At 43.5% G+C, this 22,911-nt stretch overlaps 1 protein-coding gene across 1 annotated transcript in view; it reads right to left on the reverse strand.

Annotated features, from left to right (window-relative positions):
- Nucleotides 1-19,733: 19,733 nt before the first annotated feature.
- Nucleotides 19,734-22,911, reverse strand: part of efnb1 (ephrin-B1) — a 57,397-nt gene continuing 54,219 nt past the window's right edge. The window contains exon 5 of the mRNA XM_046031073.1: nt 19,734-21,719. Within this exon, the coding sequence (XP_045887029.1) occupies nt 21,325-21,719 (395 nt within the window). The 3' untranslated portion in view covers nt 19,734-21,324. The remainder of the gene's footprint in view (nt 21,720-22,911) is intronic.

A 22,911-nucleotide genomic window follows, 5' to 3' on the forward strand; every position in this document is an offset into this window, starting at 1 on the left:
TGCACAGGGGGTACAAAATAAGATTTATATTATAACTTCCCGGGATATTTAGCATTCCATGCTACTCTTGCCAATTATCAAGACTAAATGTTGTCTTGGTAACCCGATATTTATCAGGGAAATCATCAGTTTTCTTAGGTGCCCCTGAATTATTTTTGGCTCGATCTATATAGCAGCAACACAGGCATCTTTCTAAGAAAGCCCAGAGGGGTCAATTACCTCTTGCCATGCTTAAAGTAAGTTATCAGAGAGACACTGTTCTCAATAGAACTTCTTCATCTGTTACAGCCTCTAATTAAATATATTACATATATGAAGATTTTTTTTTAAAGTAATATGGTCTAATTTACATTTCAAGTAATCCTTTTTGGGCTAGTCTTCCATTTCTCTCTGGCTTATGTACTAATTCAGTCTTGTTTATAAGCAATTTATAATTTTACTAATTTATTTGCATTATACCTATAAAAATGTAAACCTTACAATAAAACCTTTATAAGCAGGGCTTTAGCTCCATTGAGGACACTGAGGTGATGTCCTTATTAGTATTTTCTTATGTAAGTTTTCTGTTTACAGTAGCAACTAACTAACTAATTAGAGTCTAAAACCTGTACTTTAAGACTCAAAATATTTAAATTCCAATACTTTGTACCAAAAATGTTTTTTAAACAGAGAGGCAAAGGATCTAGATCTTCATGTTGGGGAAACAAATTCACAGATAATATCACTGGAAGTTAACTGAATAAATACAACTCCCCACCCCTACCCCACAATATAATTCAACATCATCATTTTCTTGGAGTAATGAGGGGATAAGTGAGGATACCTTTGACTCGTGACCTCAGTACTTCCTGCTTAAGGCCCTGCTTAAAAGAAATATATAAATATATTGTATGTTGTACGCTTCTTCAAGTTGTTGTGCTTCTTGGCTGTATAGAGAAACACATACGTGTTCCACACACACAAACACTTACAGTGGCTTAAAACAGATGTGACTGTTGAGATAACAGACTACCACCGCCCCATACTGGTTTCGGAATGAGACAAATGGTTATGAAAGCTGTCCCGGCGTGAAGCTTTTGCATGACCACTGGTCCGGCGGTTTTGATTGAATCCCAATCTGACTGGGTTTGACTTGGTCCATCTGTGCGACTGTCCTTGGCCTCGGTTTAGGGTCTGGGGTAGAGGGGGCCGCGGAGTTATCACACTGAGAGGCTGTTAAGGTCATTACAACCCTCTGCTTCGATATTTCCACTTTTTTGATAGGAGCCAAATGTTGTGCTGGAATCCCTGTGTCTGTCTGTCTTTGTTCCCATCTCTCACCATCCTGTCCAGGGCTATGCCAGCACAGCTGTGAGCGGCAGCGTGTAATAAAAGTCTAATGCGAGCAGCTGCTGGGGGTTTAAACTGTAATGAGATGGTGTGTGAGATTACCACACTTCGCTAGTCGCTGAGAGAAAGCTTGGCACCCCGACAACACTGCACCCCCCCACCCCCAACGGTACAATTACACTTTTGATATGGCTAATAGAATATCCACACAACGCCTGTAAGCAACAAGCATAATGAGCTTTAGCTTAGCCTCTTCCCTTTCTTTTCCTCTGTCTCACCATCTCTCTCTCACATGCCCACAGCTGCACAGAGCCTCCACCCCAAGGAGTTGCTGTAAACTGCAAGGGGCTGATGTAGGAAACAGAGACAGTGATTCTGAAATCAAAGGCACGCCTAGTCAGAAGATTCCCACAGAGGGGGACCGCTTCTTTTTTTTTCAGGGCTTTATCGCTGGAAACACAGTTTGCCTGCCTACATCAACCCAACAAATAATTCAGGCCTGAAGTCATGAATAGTTGAAAGCCCTGTGTCAACTTCATTAGCCATCACTGGGGTGTTTGGGGTACAGGATGTATGAACACCCACATGGTGCCCATACATTCAATAGTAGGATTACAATGCAAAGGAGGCTTGGTATGGAGTTGCTTTAGACCTGCTGTGGATCTTTTGTTATGTGCTACTTTATCATGCAAAATCTGTCATTCCCCCAACCCCCTTCTCATTGTCTTGCTTATTTTCCATTATCATCTTTTTTTGTGTTTGAGTTTCATTTGTTCTAGTACTGCTTCTACTTCTCTTCTTTCTTCCTGTCCTCTCTTTCTGTCTCATCCTATTATTGGTGCTCTATCCCAGGTATGAAAGGATGGATGTAGGAACATAAAAGTCCTTGTTATGATCCTAGCTCCTCCTCAGAGGTGCTCTATAATGAAAGTTCAGGGTGTCTGGGTGTGAAGCGTCTGTACTTGTCATAGCAGTGCTGCGATAATAGGCCCAAAGGTGCCACTGCTTCATCATGGTGGAGGAGGAGCTCTTCTGAATGCGTACAGCTCTTCATTACCTCATGCACAAGGCTAAACTCTAGATTCACAGCTCTGTGGAGCTGGATATTGTGAACGTTACCCCAGGGAGCAAAGCAGTGGAATTTCAATATGCCACACGGCTAGTATTATTCCACACCTGAATGCAGAGCCTTCCAGACAATTAGTGGAGAATTATAGAAGGCGAGGCGTTGGGTAATTTACAGAGGCCGTCTCTCCTCAGCCCTAGCCTTGGCCTTGCCAGCCAGCAGGGATATTTCACATTCTCACAGCAGGGCGGCTGCAATGCTGCTGGCAGGGAGAAAGAAAATGGATGCTCTCAGAGAACTTAAATGGGAGCAAACTCAATTTCTACAGGTATTTAGGAGATGTCGAGTGAGGCAGCTTCAGCCATTCAATTTCTAAATGTATCGTTAAGTGTCTAGGTGTCAGGCTGATGTCTGCCTCTGTCGCCAAGGTTGTATTTGCAGTATGTCTGTGTTCCAGTGCGGGTACAGTCATGAGATTTTAGCAAATGGCCTGTCACTGTTGCACACTGTAACCGTTTTATCAACCTCGTGCAGACAAGCCCTGACCCATTATAAATGCAAAGGATGATCAAGTCATTAAAGTAATATTTAAGTCGGGACGGTGCCTAGGCAGCCTTATCAGTGAACTCCACCATCCCTTTCATTAGCCCACCTCATCTTGTTTTTATCAGCAGCAGCAGATATAGTCTGGTGGAGATAACAGTTGTCATTTAACTACACCACAGCCTTTGATTAAAGTGCTCTGTTAAGTGACACTGTTATTATTACGCCACAGATCCATCTCTTTATCTACACAGAAATATGAGTGATTATGGAGATGACATGAAAGTAATGGAAAGTTGAGCAGAATGCCCGATCGCTAGATTTTACCCGATAACATCAAATTACAAAACACCTAAACAAATGATTCAGTTAATGCATCAGTCAGCTCACTTCTGTGCTCACTGTCATCTGCTTGTCATGCGATGCCGCAGCGCTGCAGCTCACTGCTCAATGTGGTATGCTTATTGCCACATGAGATCTTCGTACTATCCCAGCTCTCTCCCTCTGAAACGTGTGTTCCAGCTGTTACCACTCTATGGAGTTGTGAGGTTATAATGAGCATGGAAGCAGCTGCTTCCTCCTACAGTAGAGGCCCCAGCCTTTCTAATCCTGATCATTAAGAAAGGGAAGGGTGTGGAGAGCCAGAGCGCACAGACTTGTGGGCCTAAGCACCCCAGGACACACCGCAGAGACTTTGGTTATCTGACCGTTTTATTAGTTGGACCAGCAGGTATAGAACCTTATTGATCTGCCTGAAGTGGTAAAAAAAGGATTAACTTAAGACAGCTGGAGCAGAGACTACAAAGAAGTGCAGCGGTTCCATTTTTCATCTGTCATTGTCCAAACTCTGGGTTTGGACATTCAGCAAAAAATTGCCAGCGATTTTCCTGCCACAAGTATGTCAGCTAAGCAAGTGGAAACTTCAAAGTTGAGATAAAGACACAGTAGCCTGATATTTCTGTATTCTCACAGTCTCAACGTCACCATGCATAAACCTCAATCTTACATAGAAAATATCAGATTATGAAATATTTATGTTCTGACCTTTACCAGTAATGATTTCATGATTTAATTTTTTCTGGCTTTACCTTAAAGTGCCAAGAGAATACAAAACAGACCCAAGCACCAGGCACAAGGGAAAAGAGATGATCTATAGAGATGATGACATTTGCATTCAGCTTGTAAATATCAACAACACTCAGGCAGATTATTCATAGGTCTAGGCTTGCCTGTTCCACTAATGTCTTAGTAAGCCTTCAGACATTGGCAAAGACACCTCACTCTGTCTTTCAATTTCACTCTTTAATACTTTAAGTTGAAACAGTTGAGTAAGTGAAGTTTAAAATGGACTGATATCCAATACAAAGAGTTATAAATCACAGACCATGAGCGCAGCGCCATTTAGATGAAATATATGAAAGCACATACCATAGAATGTACCAGTGTAAAGTTAATAGTGTTACATTTAGAATAACAAGCCCACTCAAGCATGTCATGGTTGAGAAGACATGAAACTACACCGAGAGCTGACTGTATCAAGACCATGTCTTGGAGCAATTTTATGTAGATTAGTAATATGCTAATTTGAAGCATGACCTCGCTGTTTGCCGGAGAAAGTCTGTCTCTTTTTTGATCTGCATATTAATGCTCAAAGAGTAGATGGAAGTTGAGACATGAAAAGGTTTAATAAAATCAGCAGGTAAAAGGCAGCCTCATAATTAATCCGGCGGAAGGAAGGCTTCTGTAGACAATGGCCGCACCCCAAATTCATAATTGGGCTCTTTATTGATATTCCACAGCCTCACCAGCACATCTCCCGAAACAGTGATTAATCTTTCACAGTAAAAAAAAAAAACTGCGGTGCGACGTGCTTAACTTCCTCATGTACCTCTGGCACAACTGGCTTAGCCAATCAGAGCCCAGACAGATCTCAGCCAGAATCATCCCCCCCAAGTGATAAATACACAAACTGGAAAATTACTAACCAAACTCATTTTTCAACAAGATACACAAATGTAGGTGCAGTTCAGGGGACAGGCCGTGGCTTTATGTGTGATGGTCTGTCATTGCGTTTGCTCTACCTAACCTCTCCTGACACCTGGAGTCAGGGACCCCCCTCTATATGTGTAATATTCAATCTTCCTGACAGCTCTGCTAATGACCAGGAGGAACCAAAACAGAGGTAATAGGTGAGCCTCAAAATTGCTTTCAAATTATCCCTTATAATGATTCCCTTCCAAGTAATAAACTCTGTGGCGTGCGTGTGTGGTTTTGTGTGTGCGTGTGTGAGTGGCAGTGTGTTTACGTTGGGAGAATGTAGAATGGCAGGGCTAATTATCAGCGCTATTAAAGGTAAGTACATCCAGCTGCATCCCGGTCAAGTCCTAATGAAGGACAGCAGACAGGCTGGACTCTTTCATCTGTCGTCTGTTGTTGGTCAATATCCACACCTCCAGACTGCTGCTCTGGTTCTGCTTCTGCTCCGACTTGGCTTTGAGGAGAAAGTTGAACATTTTGCAGTGGGACTGGTATTATTCCAGCATGCGGTGGAGAGTAAAGCCACCAAAACTTTCTTTACCCATAAAGATTAACTTTCTCACTGCAAAAAGGGCAAATCAAGACAATTATAGTATTTTAGGATGATTTAATCTTTCATATTTGTCTTACCCAAGATGAATAATCATGTCAAGCACCATTTGCAGTGAATTATTAACATAACACAACTGGTCTTAATTTGTCTTAGTCTTTTTTTTCAGCTAGAGCTGACAAGAAACACGTCTGAAAAGTTTATTGCATGGTTGTCACACTCAAACATCCCAAAATCCCAAACATCTGTTACTGTAAGAGAAAACTAGATGGCTTTGCCTAATTTAGCCCATTAAATCACTTTTTTTTTCAGAGAACGTGTACTAAGATAAATTACAGTCCTTAGGCTGTCTCATGCAGGAGTATGTATCATTTTTTGAAAAAGAAAAAGGAAAGGTTGGAGAAAAAGGGTGTTATGTGTTTAGTGTTAATACACTGTTTCAAGTACTTTATAAATACATATACTTACTTACTGATTACCTTACTGATACGCATTTTTATACCTTAAGAGACATAATGTAAACCCATAACATATGTATACTTGCTGTAAGTATAGAACATACCTTAGCACATTGTGTTTTATAGTATATACAATTTTTTTTACATTCAGTATTGTTGGTGTGGATTGTGCAGATGTTTGTATGATATTGACTTTTCTAGCACAACCTAAACAACCAAACGGGTCTTGATGAGTGTTTACTGATCTTGTGCCCCTATTGACTATTGTTTGTCATCGCCTATAAAAAAATCACAAATGACCGTTACATAAATTATCCATGTGAATGTTTTATGATTTGGCACCCTTATGATTAAAGATGGGGTCTTCAGTTTATTTCAGAAGTATTTTTTTGTTAGATTTGTTGAAATTCCCTTCACATCCCAACAGCAGTCAATAAATCAAATGCTCTGACACAAAAATGAAAAAATATCCGATATCTGTGTCATAGTACTATGATGACTGACTGGACACGCCCTGGTTCTTCTATTTGTGGCAGCATGGCATTATGGGTTATATTATGTAGGCAGGCATTCCCCAAGTACTTTCAAGAAACCTTTCCAAGTCATTTTTTGAATGCTGCGTTTGCAAATTGTTTAGTTTTATACCAGCATTTCTGTAGATCATGCAACATCATATATACACATAACATTGATGTAGGCTACTGCTGCAGGAAGATCCTTTCCCTAGATCCTCTTTTACAGTTTCATGCCCAACACTGCAGAAATTGGCTCATTTAATAGAGGCCGCACTCCTGGATTACAGTTCAGTGTATTTCAACGTGCCAACATGCCATATATCAGTCCCTATTTCTTCTCTAATGCATGTAACACAGCAATTTGTACTTTTCTAATCAATGCTGCGTAAATATATCACTGTCACCATGCAGCACTCTGTCGGCTCATTTCTTCTCTCAAATTATAACCATTGTAAGTGCTGTTAATGTTACAGAGCTGGTGAATTATGAATGATATAAAATATTTAAAAACCAGCGTAGAGCAACAGCAGAGAAAGTTTCATAATCAAGCTAAGTACGTGATGGTCCGTACTTAACTAAAATGAGCCCAGAGCTGTGCACTGTGTAACTGTTTGACCTCTACGCAGCACATTCATTTTCCAAACATATGTTGGCTATTTCAGCAGCCCTGGACTGTGAAACTGAGACAGGGGGAGAAAGGTCTGTCGTGCATTTGAGCATGATCTAACTGGCTGTGAATACGGGGACCGGACCAGCGGTTAGCGGTTGGGGAGGAAAGTTAGCAAAGTGAATGACATGTTTGTGTGATCTGATGCATATTTTTTTTTGTGGAATTGGAAGAAATGGGATAACCAGGGGCCCTTGGGGCTATGAACTTCAAATCATTTCTAAACATACATGAGCACACAGAGCCAGATGTAATTATGCCACCAATCCCCACCAGCATAAACACTCGTGAGGTACAGCTGTTCTAGTGTGTCTGATATTAAATGACAAGGTGACTTGGTGTCCTGTAGGCCACCTGAGAGGTAGAGCTCTGCAAGGGGACACAGAAATCTATTCTCCTCAGTGCCGAGAGGAACTTACTCAAGCAGAGCAGCAGTTATTTCCCCACTCTGCTCTGCTCCCATTCCCTCCCTGTTTGCCTTCAAGTCAGCACCAGTTAGTAGTTCCTTCTGTGTGTGCCAATGTGTGTCTGCAAAACTGTACGCTAGGCTAATTTCCACCGCGATGCACTGCAGTTGCTACAAGCGTTCTCCAGGATATTGATGTGCTGCATATTAGGCAGCAAAGTGAATCAGCTCTGTGTGCTGTAAATATTCTATTGTCACTTTAATGCCTCTGTCAATGGCTTTGTCCAGGGTAATTCAGTCGGCTGCTGTTTCTGTCCCCTGTAGCTTCCACCAGCGAAGCGTCTCACGCACATCTGCGCACACTTCATGCACACACATGCAGATACAGAATGACTGAAACAGAGAAAATGAGAGGAGAGCGAAGGATAGGGAGGACACACACATCTCGCACATGCACACTCACACTCATTGCCTCGGGTTTTTCTTGCCGTCACAGATGATCAGGCCCAGTTTTGGCTTTAGCTCAGCTCTGACCAACCCCTGGTCCTGGAGCCAAACTGTTAAAAGACATTAAGTCAGCACAGAGACGCGCCACTGCCTCCTCTCTCTGCTAACCACAGGACACTAAAAGTGTGTGTCTGTGTGTGTGGGTGTGTTCGCACACATGCATATGTGTGTGCATGTGTGTGTGCATGTGATAGAAACAGGGTGTCTGTGGGCTAAGAGCTGCACACATGTGTATTGTAATGAGTCTTTGCATGTTCTGTCACATGTGTAGCCTCCTTGGTGAGGTCAGATAGAGAGGGGGCAGAATATTTGGAGCAGCCTTCCGGTCTCTCTTGGTGCACCGCATGCCTGTCGCAGCTCAGTGAGCAGACTGTGAAAAGCTTATGTAAATGACGAGCCGCTCAGATGTGAAATCAGCCCTGTATTAAATTGTTTTGTTCCACTTGTCAGAGCTGATTAGTCCAAAAGCTCTCCAAAAGCTGCACAGGTATTGTGTTGATTGTATTCATATAGGAGTGAATGCAAAAAAAAAAAAATCACAAATCACCTTAGGAAAGAGCATCTGTGTAGGTAGCAGGGTGCAATTGCAAACTGAAGTGTGATCATTAGTCAGTTACCCCATGACAGATTAGTCTGGTGGTTTTTGAAGATGCTGGATGGCCCTTCACAGATGCACACTGATTGCCATCCTCCCCCATATGTAGCCAGGAACACTCCACCTGTCTCTTCAAAGGAGGCCGTTCTTGCTCTATTACAAAGACCAGATCACAGGTCCCATTAGTCTAACCTTAGTTCACTTCTGTCTAAATGTCATAGACCAGGAACTGCATGTCCCCCTCACCTCTCTCTCTCTCTCTCTCTCTCTCTCTCTCTCTCTCACACACACACACACACACACACACCTCTCAGACACAGCCCAGGTGGCATGGCATCTTCAATTCTGAGCTGGGATAGTGGTGGGAAATTGGAGTGGAGAAGAGAGGGATGTGAGAGACAGGTTGATGTGGTGGGGGGCAAGTTTGGGAGATGTGTGGGCAGAGAGAAAGAGACAGAGAGAGAGGCAGTGAGGAGATTGCAGCGCGACGGCTGGAGGGCTCCCAGCATAAAGCAGGTCTTTGAAAAGGGCAGACAAAGAGAAAAGGTCTCGGCCAAATACCTGAAAGAATGTTGAGAGGAAAGAGGAGCACGGCCAGAGGGAGATAAGGCAGTTAGCCGCACACTGAGGCAGCTCCTGTGTCATTGGATCAGGTTACTTCTGCTCACATGTGTGTGTGTTTGCGTGCACTCATCTGTGCTCTCGTCCATTTGAGCGCTGAGGTCGATACTGGCCCTGCCGGCATTCCGGAGTGGTCTGTCTGTGTTCATGGTCCAGTGGGGTCGCTGACAAAGCAGTGATGGGCAAGGCTGCGTGTGGCGCCTCTAGGGCGAGCCCAGGTTGGTGTGACAAGACCCGGACCACAGACGTGAACCACAGCATCATGCCAGACTACAGGGTAAAAGAGGGATAACAAAGTCTCAATATATCTGTTAGACTCTGGAGAATTCTGGTTCCCATGCGTCATTTTTTCAAGCTCTTCTCCTGGGCTTCAAAGCATCTTAAGAGGGGAGCCTGCTTTGAAAGTGATTTTCAAGTCTGGGCTTTATCTGTGTGTGGGAAATCACCCTCTAGCTATTTTGTAAGCTTAGCTACCTTTGAATAGACTAACAGAGCCTTAGGATAAAGGGATCTACTGAGGGACCGTAGCAACAGACCGAAAAGAGGTGCAAACCAGCCTCTCCCTGTGTTGGTGTGGAAACGACAACAAATCTGTCAGGATATTAGAAGTGGATAATATGAGTATCGAAACAAATCTAAGCAGTTATTAGTTGTGATTGAGGTCTGATAGCAATTAGTCTCACTCCAGCACACAGACTGACTCCTGTCTAATGATGTCATTGACCTTGTCACCTCCCAGAGGTCAAAGTGTCCATGTTAAACCATGCGTAATGGTTCCGTGTTTAGACTACAAGGGCCTGTCCGGCTAAATGGTGATGGATCGCTTCTTTTCGCTGGTGGTGGTGTGTGTTGCATCAGATGATACGGGTTTCAACATGATACGCAGTTGATTAAATCAATACTTCAAGGAAATGTGTGGTGGGTTCCATTTCAATCCAATAAGACTAGGGCTTTACATGTGTGTGTGTGTGTGTGTGTGTGTGTGTGTGTGTGTGTGTGTGTGTGTGAGTGTATCTGTGCATACCCTTGAGGAGCTTTTGCACAGTACACAAAATAAAGGACAAAGACGTTGTATTTATTTGCAATATTCTTTTGAAATGAGGTCATCAACAATAAATGCATGCCTTAAAAGAGGTATGATGATAATCTGAATCACCTGAAAGCAGAAATCTCATTCTCTATCAGCGGTGCCAGACTAGATGATAGTGGTCATTTACTGCCCCAGGTTCCTAAATCATAAGGGAGAGATAGAAAATGACAGACAGCCCAGCAGGCATATGCAAAAATCCAAGGGCAATTTTTCTATTTTTCTTGGCTTGTTCATTAGATTTGTTCATCAAGAAGTGGCCAGCTGCTGCTAAGGCAGAAAACTGAATGAGGCTGGTGGAGAGATGCAGGATGTAGAATAGAAAAAGAATGGATGGAAAAAGAATTTCCATCCATATGGCTGCCGCTGTCCGCCTTTTGTCAAAGATTGTTAGCTGGACAGGTGCTGCCCTTAGGCTGTGCACATTAACAAATGCATGCAGGCTGTTCGCACACAAACATAAACATAGCAAAGCAACGCAAAGCTCAGGACAGGGAAAATAAGTTGTGCTATTTTACCGCCTACCTCTCCTTCTCCTTTTTTTCTCTCTTTCTTTCTGTCTCACCCCCAGCAGTGACCCATGGCAACCCCCAGTCTAATGACCGACGCAGTTTGACACTCATTAAAGGTGGTCAATTAACCAGAGGGCCCGGAGTCGCTTTCATTAGACGACTTGTAAAGGTCTATTTTAGTCTGGCTTTAAACACAAGGGGGACAGACAGGACGGGTGCTGGATACCTGGACCTTGGGTGGTTGTAGTTGAAGACGAAGGAGAGGGGGAGGTTTAAAACCTGAAAGAGTAAGACAAAAGAACCTCCGGAGAGTCATTTGTTTTGTTTGTTATTTGTTTTGTTGAACTGGATTCTGTTGGTGTTTTATGGAAACAAACTCAAATGGTGAAAAACAGTGAAATTGCTGAACAGAGCACAGAAAATGAGATCTCATGAGAGAAGAGATGAAAAACAGAGCCATCTGCTCTGAGGGTTGGCTCTCTAAAGACGATCTGGTCTCATTTCAATCCTTTGTATCACTCCTTTACAGTAAATCAAGGGAAATACTTTTTTTCCTGATGGTTTAAGCTTTTCTGTGTGTGTGTGTGTGTGTGTGTGTGTGTGTGTGTGTGTGTGTGTGTGTGTGTGTGTGTGTGTGTGTGTGCGCGAGCACGCTTGGGTGAGTACGTGTGTGTATACTTAATGGCTGCACATACATGTGTGCAAATATGGTTGCGAGTGCGCCGAGGGGAATGTTTTTCCCATTGTGCATGCTTCCTGCTGTAACATATCTCAGTGTGTGTGGATCTGGTTTTAGGCAGAAAGCGTCTCCCGGTCCCAGGCCTCTGGAGTCATCAGCCTGTGAAGGTCAAGTCTGATTCAGATAGAGACAAGGCAGATTGGCATGGAAATGGAATCTGCTGTCTTTGTGCCAAGCGTCCAGACTGACTGACTGACTGCCCTCAGCCTCTCATCACATCCAAGTCTATCCTCTCATCGCACCGTCCACTCCTCCTCTCGCGGCCGCCTCTGCATACCGATATCAGAATAACACAGAGAAGGAACAGCACTGAAGCGGGCCTGTTTAATAATCACGATGTCAAACAATGTCTGCATGAACGGGAAACATGAATGCAGCTGTTAGTTGCAGCTAGGAACCATCTGCTTAAAGCAGAGCTGTCTCTTCTCATTGCTTTTTTGCATATGGCAGATTTTGCCTTGAGCCATTTTTAAGCAGTTATTTTATAATGAAACAAGAAATGCACTTATTGAGCTAATGGATTCATAAGCAGCCGCTGCTAAGCGATATTGTTCAAATGTTTATTATATCTTTATGAGAGAAGTCAAGTTAGATGAGTTGTATGAGGCCTAATGTGTGTGTGTGTGTGTGTGTGTGTGTGTGTGTGTGTGTGTGTTGGGGGGGGTTCTGCTGTTGTATGTAATGAGCATGCGCTTTTGATATGAATGAGTGCAGTGAGGCGTGAGATGAGTATGTGCCTGCTGGTATGGAACAAGTCCTTGTACTTCTTGTGTGTATATGATTTTGTGAGTGGACTGTGTGTGTGTGTGTGTGTGTGTGCGTGTGTATGTGTGTGTTTGTGTGTGTGTGTGTGTGTGTGTGTGTGTGTGCGCGTGTGTGTATGTGAGAGAGAGTGAGAGTGTGTAAGAGCGAGAGAGGGAGGGAGTGTTCATTGGGCTGAAATGGGTCCCTGCCCTTCATAAATATTCAGTTACCCCCCGCGTTTCCACTGATGTCTCACTGATGCCAGTGTGCGTGTGGGAAAATGAGTTGCCCCGGTAACAATGCTCCCCAAAAGCTGTTCTTACTGCTGCAAAAAAAGTGTTGGGTGTACTGTAGTTCATCCCAAAAATGGAAAGCACACTGATCTGGAGCCAGTAATAAAATACAGCTGAGTGAAATCTCATTGATCTCGTGTGGCAACCTTAAAACTAGGGCATCACTTGTATGTTTAGGTCACTTACCCATCAACTGAGGGATTCTCTAATGCATCCTGTCAACTGCTGTGCAGCCACAGCATCGCAGGGAACACAAAGGCATGTCTGCCCCCACTCATGATGCTTCCTGACTGCTTCTCTCAGTTTTAATTTCTCAGCTGGGTATTTGCTGTGAATTTCTCTCTTAAGCTGAAAAGCTCTGATATAAAAGGTCTGTTTTGCTCCCTTCAAGGCGAGTGACATTGAGAGATCCTTCACTGCTGCACCGAGAGATGTTATTATTCTGACACTGTCATTGTCAAACAGACTTGCAGACAGCCACAGAGGCATGCGCAAGCGGTCTCTCTCTCTCTCTCTCTCTCTCTCTCTCTCTCTCTCTCTCACACACACACACACACTCACTCTATCCGTCAGCATCCACCATCTCTGCCCCCACAGATGTTGCCCAGTATTTAGGTCAGTTCGTTTGCAGATGGGTGGTCAGCAACGCTTGTATTAGCTTGGGTTTCCAGGAACTGATACAATAGGCCAGTCAGCTCTCAGCGGCCACCCCGGAGATGCCGGAAGTGCAGCTCTTTATAATCATAACGGACAGTGTTCGCTTACGGATACCAAATAACATTAAGGTCTGGCTAATGACTACAAGATTTAGACTGCTGTGAAAATCAAATGTACTGAAGAGCGCCTGTTCTTTAGCTTTGGAGATATGACGGATCACATGACCATGTACTACTTTCAGTATGTTACTACTCTCTGCTAATAGGTTTTCTAATTTGTAATGAAACCTGATAATTTGTACATGAAACCTGATAATAGATTTTCTTTCAATATCCTAAGGGTTTTGTTCAAACTTCTGGTATGTGTTCAATGTTGTCATATTTTGTTTTTCAGTATTCTAAGGTTTTTGTCCAGTATTCTCAAGTTTTTATTCATTACTCTCAGCTGTTAAATATTGTTAAATAATGTTGTGAAATATTTGTTAAATATATTAAAAATTCATTCAGCATTCTCAGGTTTTTGTTTCATTTTATTTGTTATCAAATTCTCATTCAACAGCCTCATTAATATTTAATATTTTCAGGTTTTCATTCAGTCAATATTCTCACATTTTTCTTAGTCAATATTTCATTCAGTATCCTCAGGGTTTTGTTAAATATTCTTAAGTTTTCATTTACAGTAATATTCTCTCTCTTTTTGTTAAATATTGTTCTCAAATTTTGATTGAAAATGCTTGGGTTTTTGACAAGCTTTCATTCAATATTCACAAGTTTTTGTTCAATATTCTCAGAATCTCATTCAAAGTTTTCATTTAAAACCTTTCCTGAATGGTATACCGGTGACTTAGACAGTACATTAAATTGCATTTTGAAAATGTTAAGACTTTAATTTACTTCTTGAGCTTTGCCAGACACACTTCCTGAGTATCTTCTCCTCCTTTACCAAGTCAGTCAGCCAAGGCTAGGACACAAATCCTTGGTGTAGCTTAGAAACAGGTTGAAAGTAAAGTTTCATAAATACCAACAATGCATAAAGAAGAGGACAGCCATTACTCTAAAGTACAAATTGTCTGTCTGTATTTGCTGGGGTGACTCTTTTGTAGTGTTAAACATCAAGAGCAGTTTGAGTGAAGGGGGGGAAATGAAAGAGACAGAAGGAGCCAAAGCTTCAAGGCATAATACTGTAATTGGAAAATTGTGCAAATGCGTTTTGGAGTCATGTTATATAAATGGCCAGCAGAGATAATGCCTGAGATTCGAGGCATGGCCTAATTGAGAGTAGGAGATGGAGGAGGAAAGGGGTGGCGATGCTGAGGGGCCGAATGGAGTGTGGGTTTTAAATTGGGTGAAGGAAATGTGGATGGAAATGGGATGTTTTCAAAAACGTGGGAGGGAAGGAGGCAGGCAGAGCGAGCTGTTTCTCTTTAAAGGGGAGTAGGGAAAGAAAGAAAGCGAATAATTCCCACTTTCTTCCCTGGTCTCCACACCTGTGGCCCAGCAGCCAGCCAGCCCAGCTATTTCTCCCCACAAGCATGTGTGCATTTTATATGTGTGTAATTCTCTTTGGTTCTCTTACTCTCTGTATGATTGATGAGTCTCGGTCAGACCTGGATCCCTGCCATGGCCCAGGCCTGATCAGGCATGTTCTGGTCATAACAACGCCATCAATATGTGGCTGACGGCTGTGTGTGTGCATGTGTGCAACGAAACATAAAAATGAAGCATGCTATAACCCAAAAGAACCAAGATGCTTTGGCGTAATTTCCATTTCCTGCCGCTCTGAGGGATTAAAGAGGAACGTTGTTTAGATATACTTCCCCACATTGATTGGAATTTGAATCACATTAATTAGCCCTTTCATGAGCGATCCATATGTTACTGTTTGACTAATGAACTCTCCTTTCATGGTTTTTCTTCTCTCAGTTTCCGCTTCTTTACGCCGTCTCAGGTTTCCTGTGTAGCTCTACGATTGACCAAAAATCTGCTTGATATTTGAAGAGCAGCATTTGATGAAAGGCATTAGTGGGTCTGCATTATTGATGAATGGCGAGTGATGCATTAACTCATTAAATATGTATATGTACATTACATGAGAACGAACATGTCCCATAGCATGTCATATTGATTCTGGTGTGAGTTACGAGTCTCCTGCACGAGCCATATGAGAAAAACATTAAGAGATGACACACCAAATCGCTTAAGAGCTGTATTGACGGACTCTCCCTCCGGATGCATGGTCACAGTTGAGAAGTTGCAGAGTTTGAACTTCTCTGCTTCAACAGATCAAGGGTAGTGTCTGCACATGCAGCAGATTTTGTGCGGGAACAGGGTGTGTAAAGTAACGTGAGGAGAAACTAAGATGTGGTGCCAACTTACGCTGCTAAAGGAATGGTACCAGTGTTACTGAATTCCTTCCCTCATCTGGTTAGCTATCACTTTACATCTTCCACTGATAACTTTATTTTCCATCCACGGCTTCTTTACAAGCTGTACTGTCCTCGTCAGGACTGAAAATGACTTGCCTTGCATGCAGTGATGTAATAGCAAACAAAATGATAAGTAAACCATGCTAATGCTCAACTGGTTGGTGATCATCCAAGGCTAACAACCACAAGCGCAATCTAAAGTGAATTACTCAGCTCCAAAAAAAAACATTAATCTTCGCTTCCCTACCTTTAAAGATCATTTAGTTTACATCAGTTTGAAAGTAATTACTATGGTGGCCGCTCGCTGTGAATTTATATTATGCAATTCTTGTCAGCCTCATTGTCATTTCACAAATAAAAATGCAGGTTTGCTCTGCTTGCAGGTCTCAATGCCTCAAGAGTGACTCGATAACAATCTCCAGTGATTTACTTCCTTTCCACATTACAAACTGAACTTCGGGGGGGGGAGCTTCATTTGGAAGTTCTTTTCACAATTAGTATTCATGGTCATGGCTGAAAATGAGTTTAAGTTAAATTGTTCCCAAGCCACCTCAAACTGCTGGCAGCTGTTGCTTTCCCAGGTGACTTGTTTCATCTATAAAGACATGTGAACCGCCATGTTAAGACATTTTAAATTTTACAAATTACCAATTAGGAATTACACGTTTCCAAATGTACTGGTGCTTAAATATGCAAATGAACTGGTGGCTAAGCATTCAAATTATCAAATACTGACATGTAAACGGCCGAAAACTTATGAAATTAAAGAGACAACTCTTGATAATTGTTGTAAGCTGATGAAGCCTTCTAATATTGAAGCAATATATATACATGGTAATATTAAAAAATTATAACACCTCCACTGTTGAATCCACTGGACAATTGAATACCACGCTAATATTTGATTTGATAAGGATCTAGAGGGTGCATTGTCCCAAAGATGATAAATGAAAAGTAAAAATGCTGCAGTGCATGCTGCAACATTGATATTTCCTTATTTTTGTGATGTTGACTCTGTTGTAGAACAACAAAAGCACCCTGTGGCAAATGCTTTCACATACACACACATGCACACAGACATAAACAGAAAAACATGCAGTCGCACACAGTAGCTCAGTGGGGGGAAGGTTTTAATAAACCCACAGTAACGTGGATCTATGGGGGCGTCTCGGGACCGAGCCAGGAAACCAGATGAACGTACCTGCCCGGGGGCACAGAGAGAAATAGCGAGGGTGGGGGTAGGAGGTGGGGGCAGTGAAGCCACAGGCACATTATGTCTCTCATTGCCCTGACTTTTTCTCTCTGTTGCCATCCGTCTCTTCACTCGCCCACTCCGTCTCTGCTCACATCGTCAGCCACACGAAAGCCATGCCCACAAACACTGATGTGTTTGTCAGAGAAAATGCCCAATCAGTTTAATAACATTTCATGCCATCTCTGCTTTCACCAAGGACTTGAAGTTTGTTCCTCAGTCGGCATTAAACGCAGACTGTAATTTCAGACAAACGCAATGGAAAATGCGGAGTGCAGCCAATCAGATTTAATCATGTATGAAGAAATATAATTTTGGAGGACACCAGGGCAGAGCGGGTTGATACGGGTATTAGTTACTATGCAAAAAGGCGTGTCCACACTCCCCAAATATGAATTTATGAAGCCTGCTTGTGATTTCAATCTGACTAATGTATCAGAACAAACCCATCTGTGCAGCACTGACCCCTGAGGTGAGGGTTTGGGGGGGCCGAGAGGGAAGTGCTGTGAGCGTGGGCGGCTGGTTTCTGCTCCCACCATGAACCAAGGTGGTCAGAGAGATGGGAAATGAAGTCTTTTACCCACATTTGTATAGCTTGAAGGAAAAACAACAGAGGAAGAAAGAAAGAACATCTCTCCAGAACAAGTTCCATGGGAAAAATTTTATTTATCAATATGCGGTAGTTTCCAAACTGGTGGAACGTTATTTCCATTGTAGCTGGTGCCAATAGTTTACGCTGAGAAGCGGCGAAAAAGTGAATGGCAAAAAATGAAATAAAATATTGAAACTTGACAGTTATGATTCAAACAAAGGGAAACAAATTCAACAGGTTTTGCTTACACATGCACATTGAAAAATAATACTGTGGCTTTTAACAATAGCAGAAATCAACCTACAGTGAGGCTCATACCATGAGCGACATCCTTGTGCTAAATTAAGAAAGGAGGGGAGAGAGCAACTTTAAAACAAAGGACCGCCTGGGAGATAATGAGTGGTGTAAACCGGATGATTTATTGGTGAGCGCAGCATAGTCACACTCTTATACGTAGACCCTTTTGTCTTTTTTTCCTCCCTCTCTCTCTCTCTCTACGTCTCTCTCCCCGTCTAGCCCAATAGACTTATTAAAACTGGGAAAAGATTCATCTTTCTGGACCAAAATGTTTTTGTTACATCTTATAATAGAGTGGAAGGTGTAGGTAACTCAAAGGCAGTGGAATTACACAGTCTTCATATGCAGTGTTAAGTGCTGTTTCCAACAGGGAAAGCGCCTTATCATTCATAGTTTCAATGACCTATCCATTTCAAAGCCGCCTCTGTGACAAAGCTTCAGTCCTGAACAGTTTCTGAGCAACTAGAATCCTGCTGAATGGCGATGTAAAAACTCTGAGCCCCGTTTGTTTTTAACACGTGTGGTAACACTTTTTGACAATACCGGACGCTGCAAAAAAATGACAGCTCATGTGTTCGTTGCAATATTCAATTTAACACTAAACAAAAAGAAAATAAAAACATATTGCAAACAAGAGACAAAAATGCAAGGATTCATACAAAACACACTTTAGAAAGACAGCTATTTACAAACATCCTCCATTACAAAAATCTAATCTTAAAGTTTTTCTTATGAGCAGTGTTCAGGTGAAATTACATCTTAAATTGGGCTCTATCCATATATTTACATGTCTCTCTCTTTTTCATTTTTTTTTATTCCCCAAAATTTGAATAACATTAAGTGGTCACTAGAATGAATAAAAATGAGATATGGTTTGTGGTAATTTGGTAATGACTCCCCTGGCTGGTGTAGGTGAATGGATGCGCACCGATCCGAAACAAAAATATTTGATCTAGATGTGTTTCACAGAGGGCCTCTGAGGGCTGCATGCTGAGTTAAAACACAGGACCACAAAAGTACGAGCAGCTGTTTAGGTTGTTAACTTTGAGGTTAACGACACACAAAAAGCCACTGGAGTCTTCCCCAAGTCTTCAAGCTGGGCTGCCTTTTAACTCAGCAGTGTATATCCGTGGATGGCAATAGTATGTGGCAGCGGGTAATAGGTGTCTCTGCCGGTGAATAAACATTAACTGGCAGTCTGACCGTTTGACTGGAAATAAACCTGGACCCGTCAGTCTTGGCGTGTCTGTGCGTGTGTGTGCACATGTGCGTCAAACGTCAGCTCGTGTCTGCGTGCTGAGGAATAGCTGTCCTTATCTGCTCCCCTCTCCTCTCACACATCATTAAACGGGACTGCGGCACTCCTTACTTTGGCAGCAACGCTGTTTGGAGCACCTAGTTCCAGTCCCAATAACAAGTCTGTTCAGCTGCTCGACCACAGAAGCATTCACAAACACACACACACAAACACATGCAGAAGAACTGCAAATATAAGCACAAATACGCACACTCACATATAGAAGCACCTACATGTGCACACAGACAGAGTCAAACCCTGTACCCCCACCACCAAAAGTGAGCGTCAATGTGCACATGTGCACACATCCAGCTGCAGTAAATCCTGTCTCCGTGCTGCTGCCCTGGGCTGTGTGATAGCTGAGCTGCAGTGTCCTCGCTGGCTGAACACCTTGACTGTGGAATATTCTGCACAGCATTTTTATTCACAGCACAACTGGTGAGAGGATGGAAAAATTAATACTAAACTACCTTCACCCTCCACCCTCCACCTCACCCATCATCACCCCCCCCCCCCCCCCCCCCCCCCCCCCCCCCCCCCCCACTCCATCCACACCACCATCTTCCTCTCAGGTTAAAGCCAAGTCGCAGGAACATTTTCTCCTTTATCCGCCACTCTCGCTCTCTCTCCTCCCCGGCTGGTGAGTGTGGGCACAGAGATGGCACATAGATTAGTCACACACTGGCGACGCCACTCACTGCGCACTCCACTGACTCATCCACAGATGGCAGCCAATTGGCATCTGACAATACTGTATCCCAATGTTCAGCCGTAGCTCGCCATCCAACTTATATATAGGGCATCCTACCTATGTAGGCCAGCCAATCAGTGCCGACCATCCAAACTACGCCCACCTCGCCCAGGCAGCAGGCACCAAACTGACTGTTTGATGCTTACACCGTAGCACCAGACGCCACAACAAACAAATATCAACCTGCCTGCTGTCTTAAAAACCATCCCCCTGAAAACTCAGCAGACACATAAAACCTTCAATCAGTGCCAAATGGAGCAATGGAGGGGTTTTGTAAGATCTTGTCTGTCTGTCGGCTTGCCAGTCTGTCCGTCTTGTGTTTGAAGCTTGCAATACAGTAACGTGGTATTCTACCCCTAAGCCAAGAAGTCTGCCCAGATACAAGACTAGTTTGGACATGCCCAAACGCACACACACACACACAAAGGACACACCCTCAAATGCACACAAGCAGGTCATAAATACCAGAGTAATGGTAAAGCTCAGATCAGACCAGTGGAGAAGGAAGTATTCAGGAACACACACACATACACATACACACCTCAACATCAACAGTCCAGGTCAAGGTACTTTCTCAGGAAAAACATGAACGCAATGGATGAGTGAGAAGATGGAGTAATAATGATGATCTATTCAACTCTATACATTGTGCACTTGTAGGAAAAATCTAACAAAATACAACTGCTTTGTGAACTGAATCAGGGTTTGAGGAAATCCTCCATCAAAAATAGTAAGTAAGGCAAACATCAGAGGTGCGAAGGGAGAGGAACACATTATTTCACACACTGTGTCTGATACCTGAGCTATCTGGAGAGTTTCCTGGCCCAGCGTGGAGCCCTGACTAACACACATGCACACAGAAACACACACACGTTTTATGCTTGCACACAAACTGCAGGCTGAGTGGCATCTGGGGCCTGTGTCTGCCTGTTCCTGGCTAGTGTGCTAGGATGGTGTGTTTAATTGGGTGTAGCTCAGACTGTACTTCAGGGAACTGAGATAAGTTACATCCTGCCCGTTAAAGGGGACAGCGAACCAGGAAGCTAAGAGTTCCATCTGTTGGTTCGCTCCAACCCCGCCCCCCTGTTGGACCACAGCAGGGAGATGTAGACAGTGGGAGGTGAGGGGAGGACGGGGGGAGGGTGGAGGGGGGCAGACAACCCAAACAAACAGAATAAACTTCTCTCATTAGTCAGCTCACAACCCCGCTGGTTATTGGTCAGTGCGTGTCTCTCCAGATTTGTGCAGCAGGTGGTAGAAATAACACGGGCTTGAAGAAGCATCAAGTCCCAAAAATGCAAAGGAAAGTGTTCTTCCCAAGAACTTAAATCAAGCGCTCCTCTCTTTCTCTCTCCTGACTGTGTCGCTGGCTGTGCGGAGCGTGTCAGACTTTGTAGTAGATGTTGGCAGGGCTCTGCGGCGGCATCTCCTGGACAATGTAGACAGGGTGGCCATAGTCGCCGCTCACCTTCTCATAGTGAGGGCAGTAGTTGTTCTCTGTCCGCAGCGGAATGATGATGTCACTGGGCTCCGTGCCAGCCGTGCCCCCGGGTAGCTTGGGATTGGACAGCGTGCTGAGTGACAGCGCTGAGGGGCGGGGCTGCGAGTGGGCGTTTTTCCTGGCGCGCTTGCGCATCTTGATGAGCAGGATGACGAGGAGAAGGATGAGCAGGAGGAAGATGATGCAGCCGGCCCCGATGGCAGAGAACACAGCCACTTTGGAGCTGAGGATACTGTCCGAGTTTGCAGAGGAACCAGACTGGTCCTGATTCATGTGGTCTAAACAGAAAAATACAAAGGGAGGGGTTAAGGACTGTACAAAAATTATTAGGGAGCGAGGCGGGGTGAGAACAGAGGGAGGACGTGGTCATTTTATTTTTGATGAAGGGAGGGCAGTTTTGTGGAGAAAGTATCTTTTATTTTTTTCTACATGTATGATTTATATTCTAAAAAAAGAGATCAAATGGTTACATCAAAAAGATGATTTTCATGGGCTCCATAAAGGTGCATTTTGCCACATGCAGATGTTATGACGTAGGGGTGAAAATATAGCATTACACAAGCCCTTCAGCACAGATCTGTTGCCTGTTCCCGGTTGTACTCATTTGATTACTTTAATCATTATGATAAAGCCTCTATTTTGAGCATTTTGTTACATTTGCAATAATTACATTATTTTGTTATATTGGTAGGAGGATATTGTTTATTTACTAACAGAGAGGGAGGGTCTAAACATTAATAACACTGGGGATGGTCTTGTGTAAATGTCAGCACTCTCCCCACCCACAGAAGTTTCATACCGTCCCTTAGAGACTGCTGAACACTCAGAGACGTAATAACATTTACAGTAAGCCAATCCTGTCGTGCAGATCTTACAGTTCTGTGCCTGAATCAACTGTGATTACATCCCCGTCCCACTGATGTAATCTTATTGAATTAGCTCAATCAAAATAGCCTCCGAATGAAATCTGTAGTCATCACTCAACATAACAAAGATTCCCGCTCTGATAAGATTGAGCCCGGGCAAGTTGTATGACATGTCGAGGACACATTTGTATGGCAAGGGCCAAGTGAGAAATGAAAAAATGAGGAGGGCACATCGGAACATCTGATTTTATTTTATCCCTTTGTCTGAGGGGTTCGGGATGGTGGGGAGGACTGGGGGGTGTTACTAGATGAGAGAAAGAAAGACTGGCTGCTCCAGTGACTGAAATCGGAGAAGGACCAAATCTGTTTTCCATGTATGCATGCAGCTGTTGCCAAAGAGCAGCATTCACCTCCTCCCACTACCACCTCTTTACTGTCCATGACCCCCCCCCCCCCCCCCCCCCCCCCCCCCCTACAGGCACACAAAAGCCTCATGCCTCCGGAGACTGCCATCCACACTAATGACTGTGTCTCCGCACCCGGCTGACCACTCTGCACTTAACCATTTATTGAGGAGGGGATAACTACGCCTTATCACGACTAA

The sequence above is a fragment of the Micropterus dolomieu genome, linkage group LG19 (assembly GCF_021292245.1).
Source record: "Micropterus dolomieu isolate WLL.071019.BEF.003 ecotype Adirondacks linkage group LG19, ASM2129224v1, whole genome shotgun sequence".
Taxonomy (NCBI): domain Eukaryota; kingdom Metazoa; phylum Chordata; class Actinopteri; order Centrarchiformes; family Centrarchidae; genus Micropterus; species Micropterus dolomieu.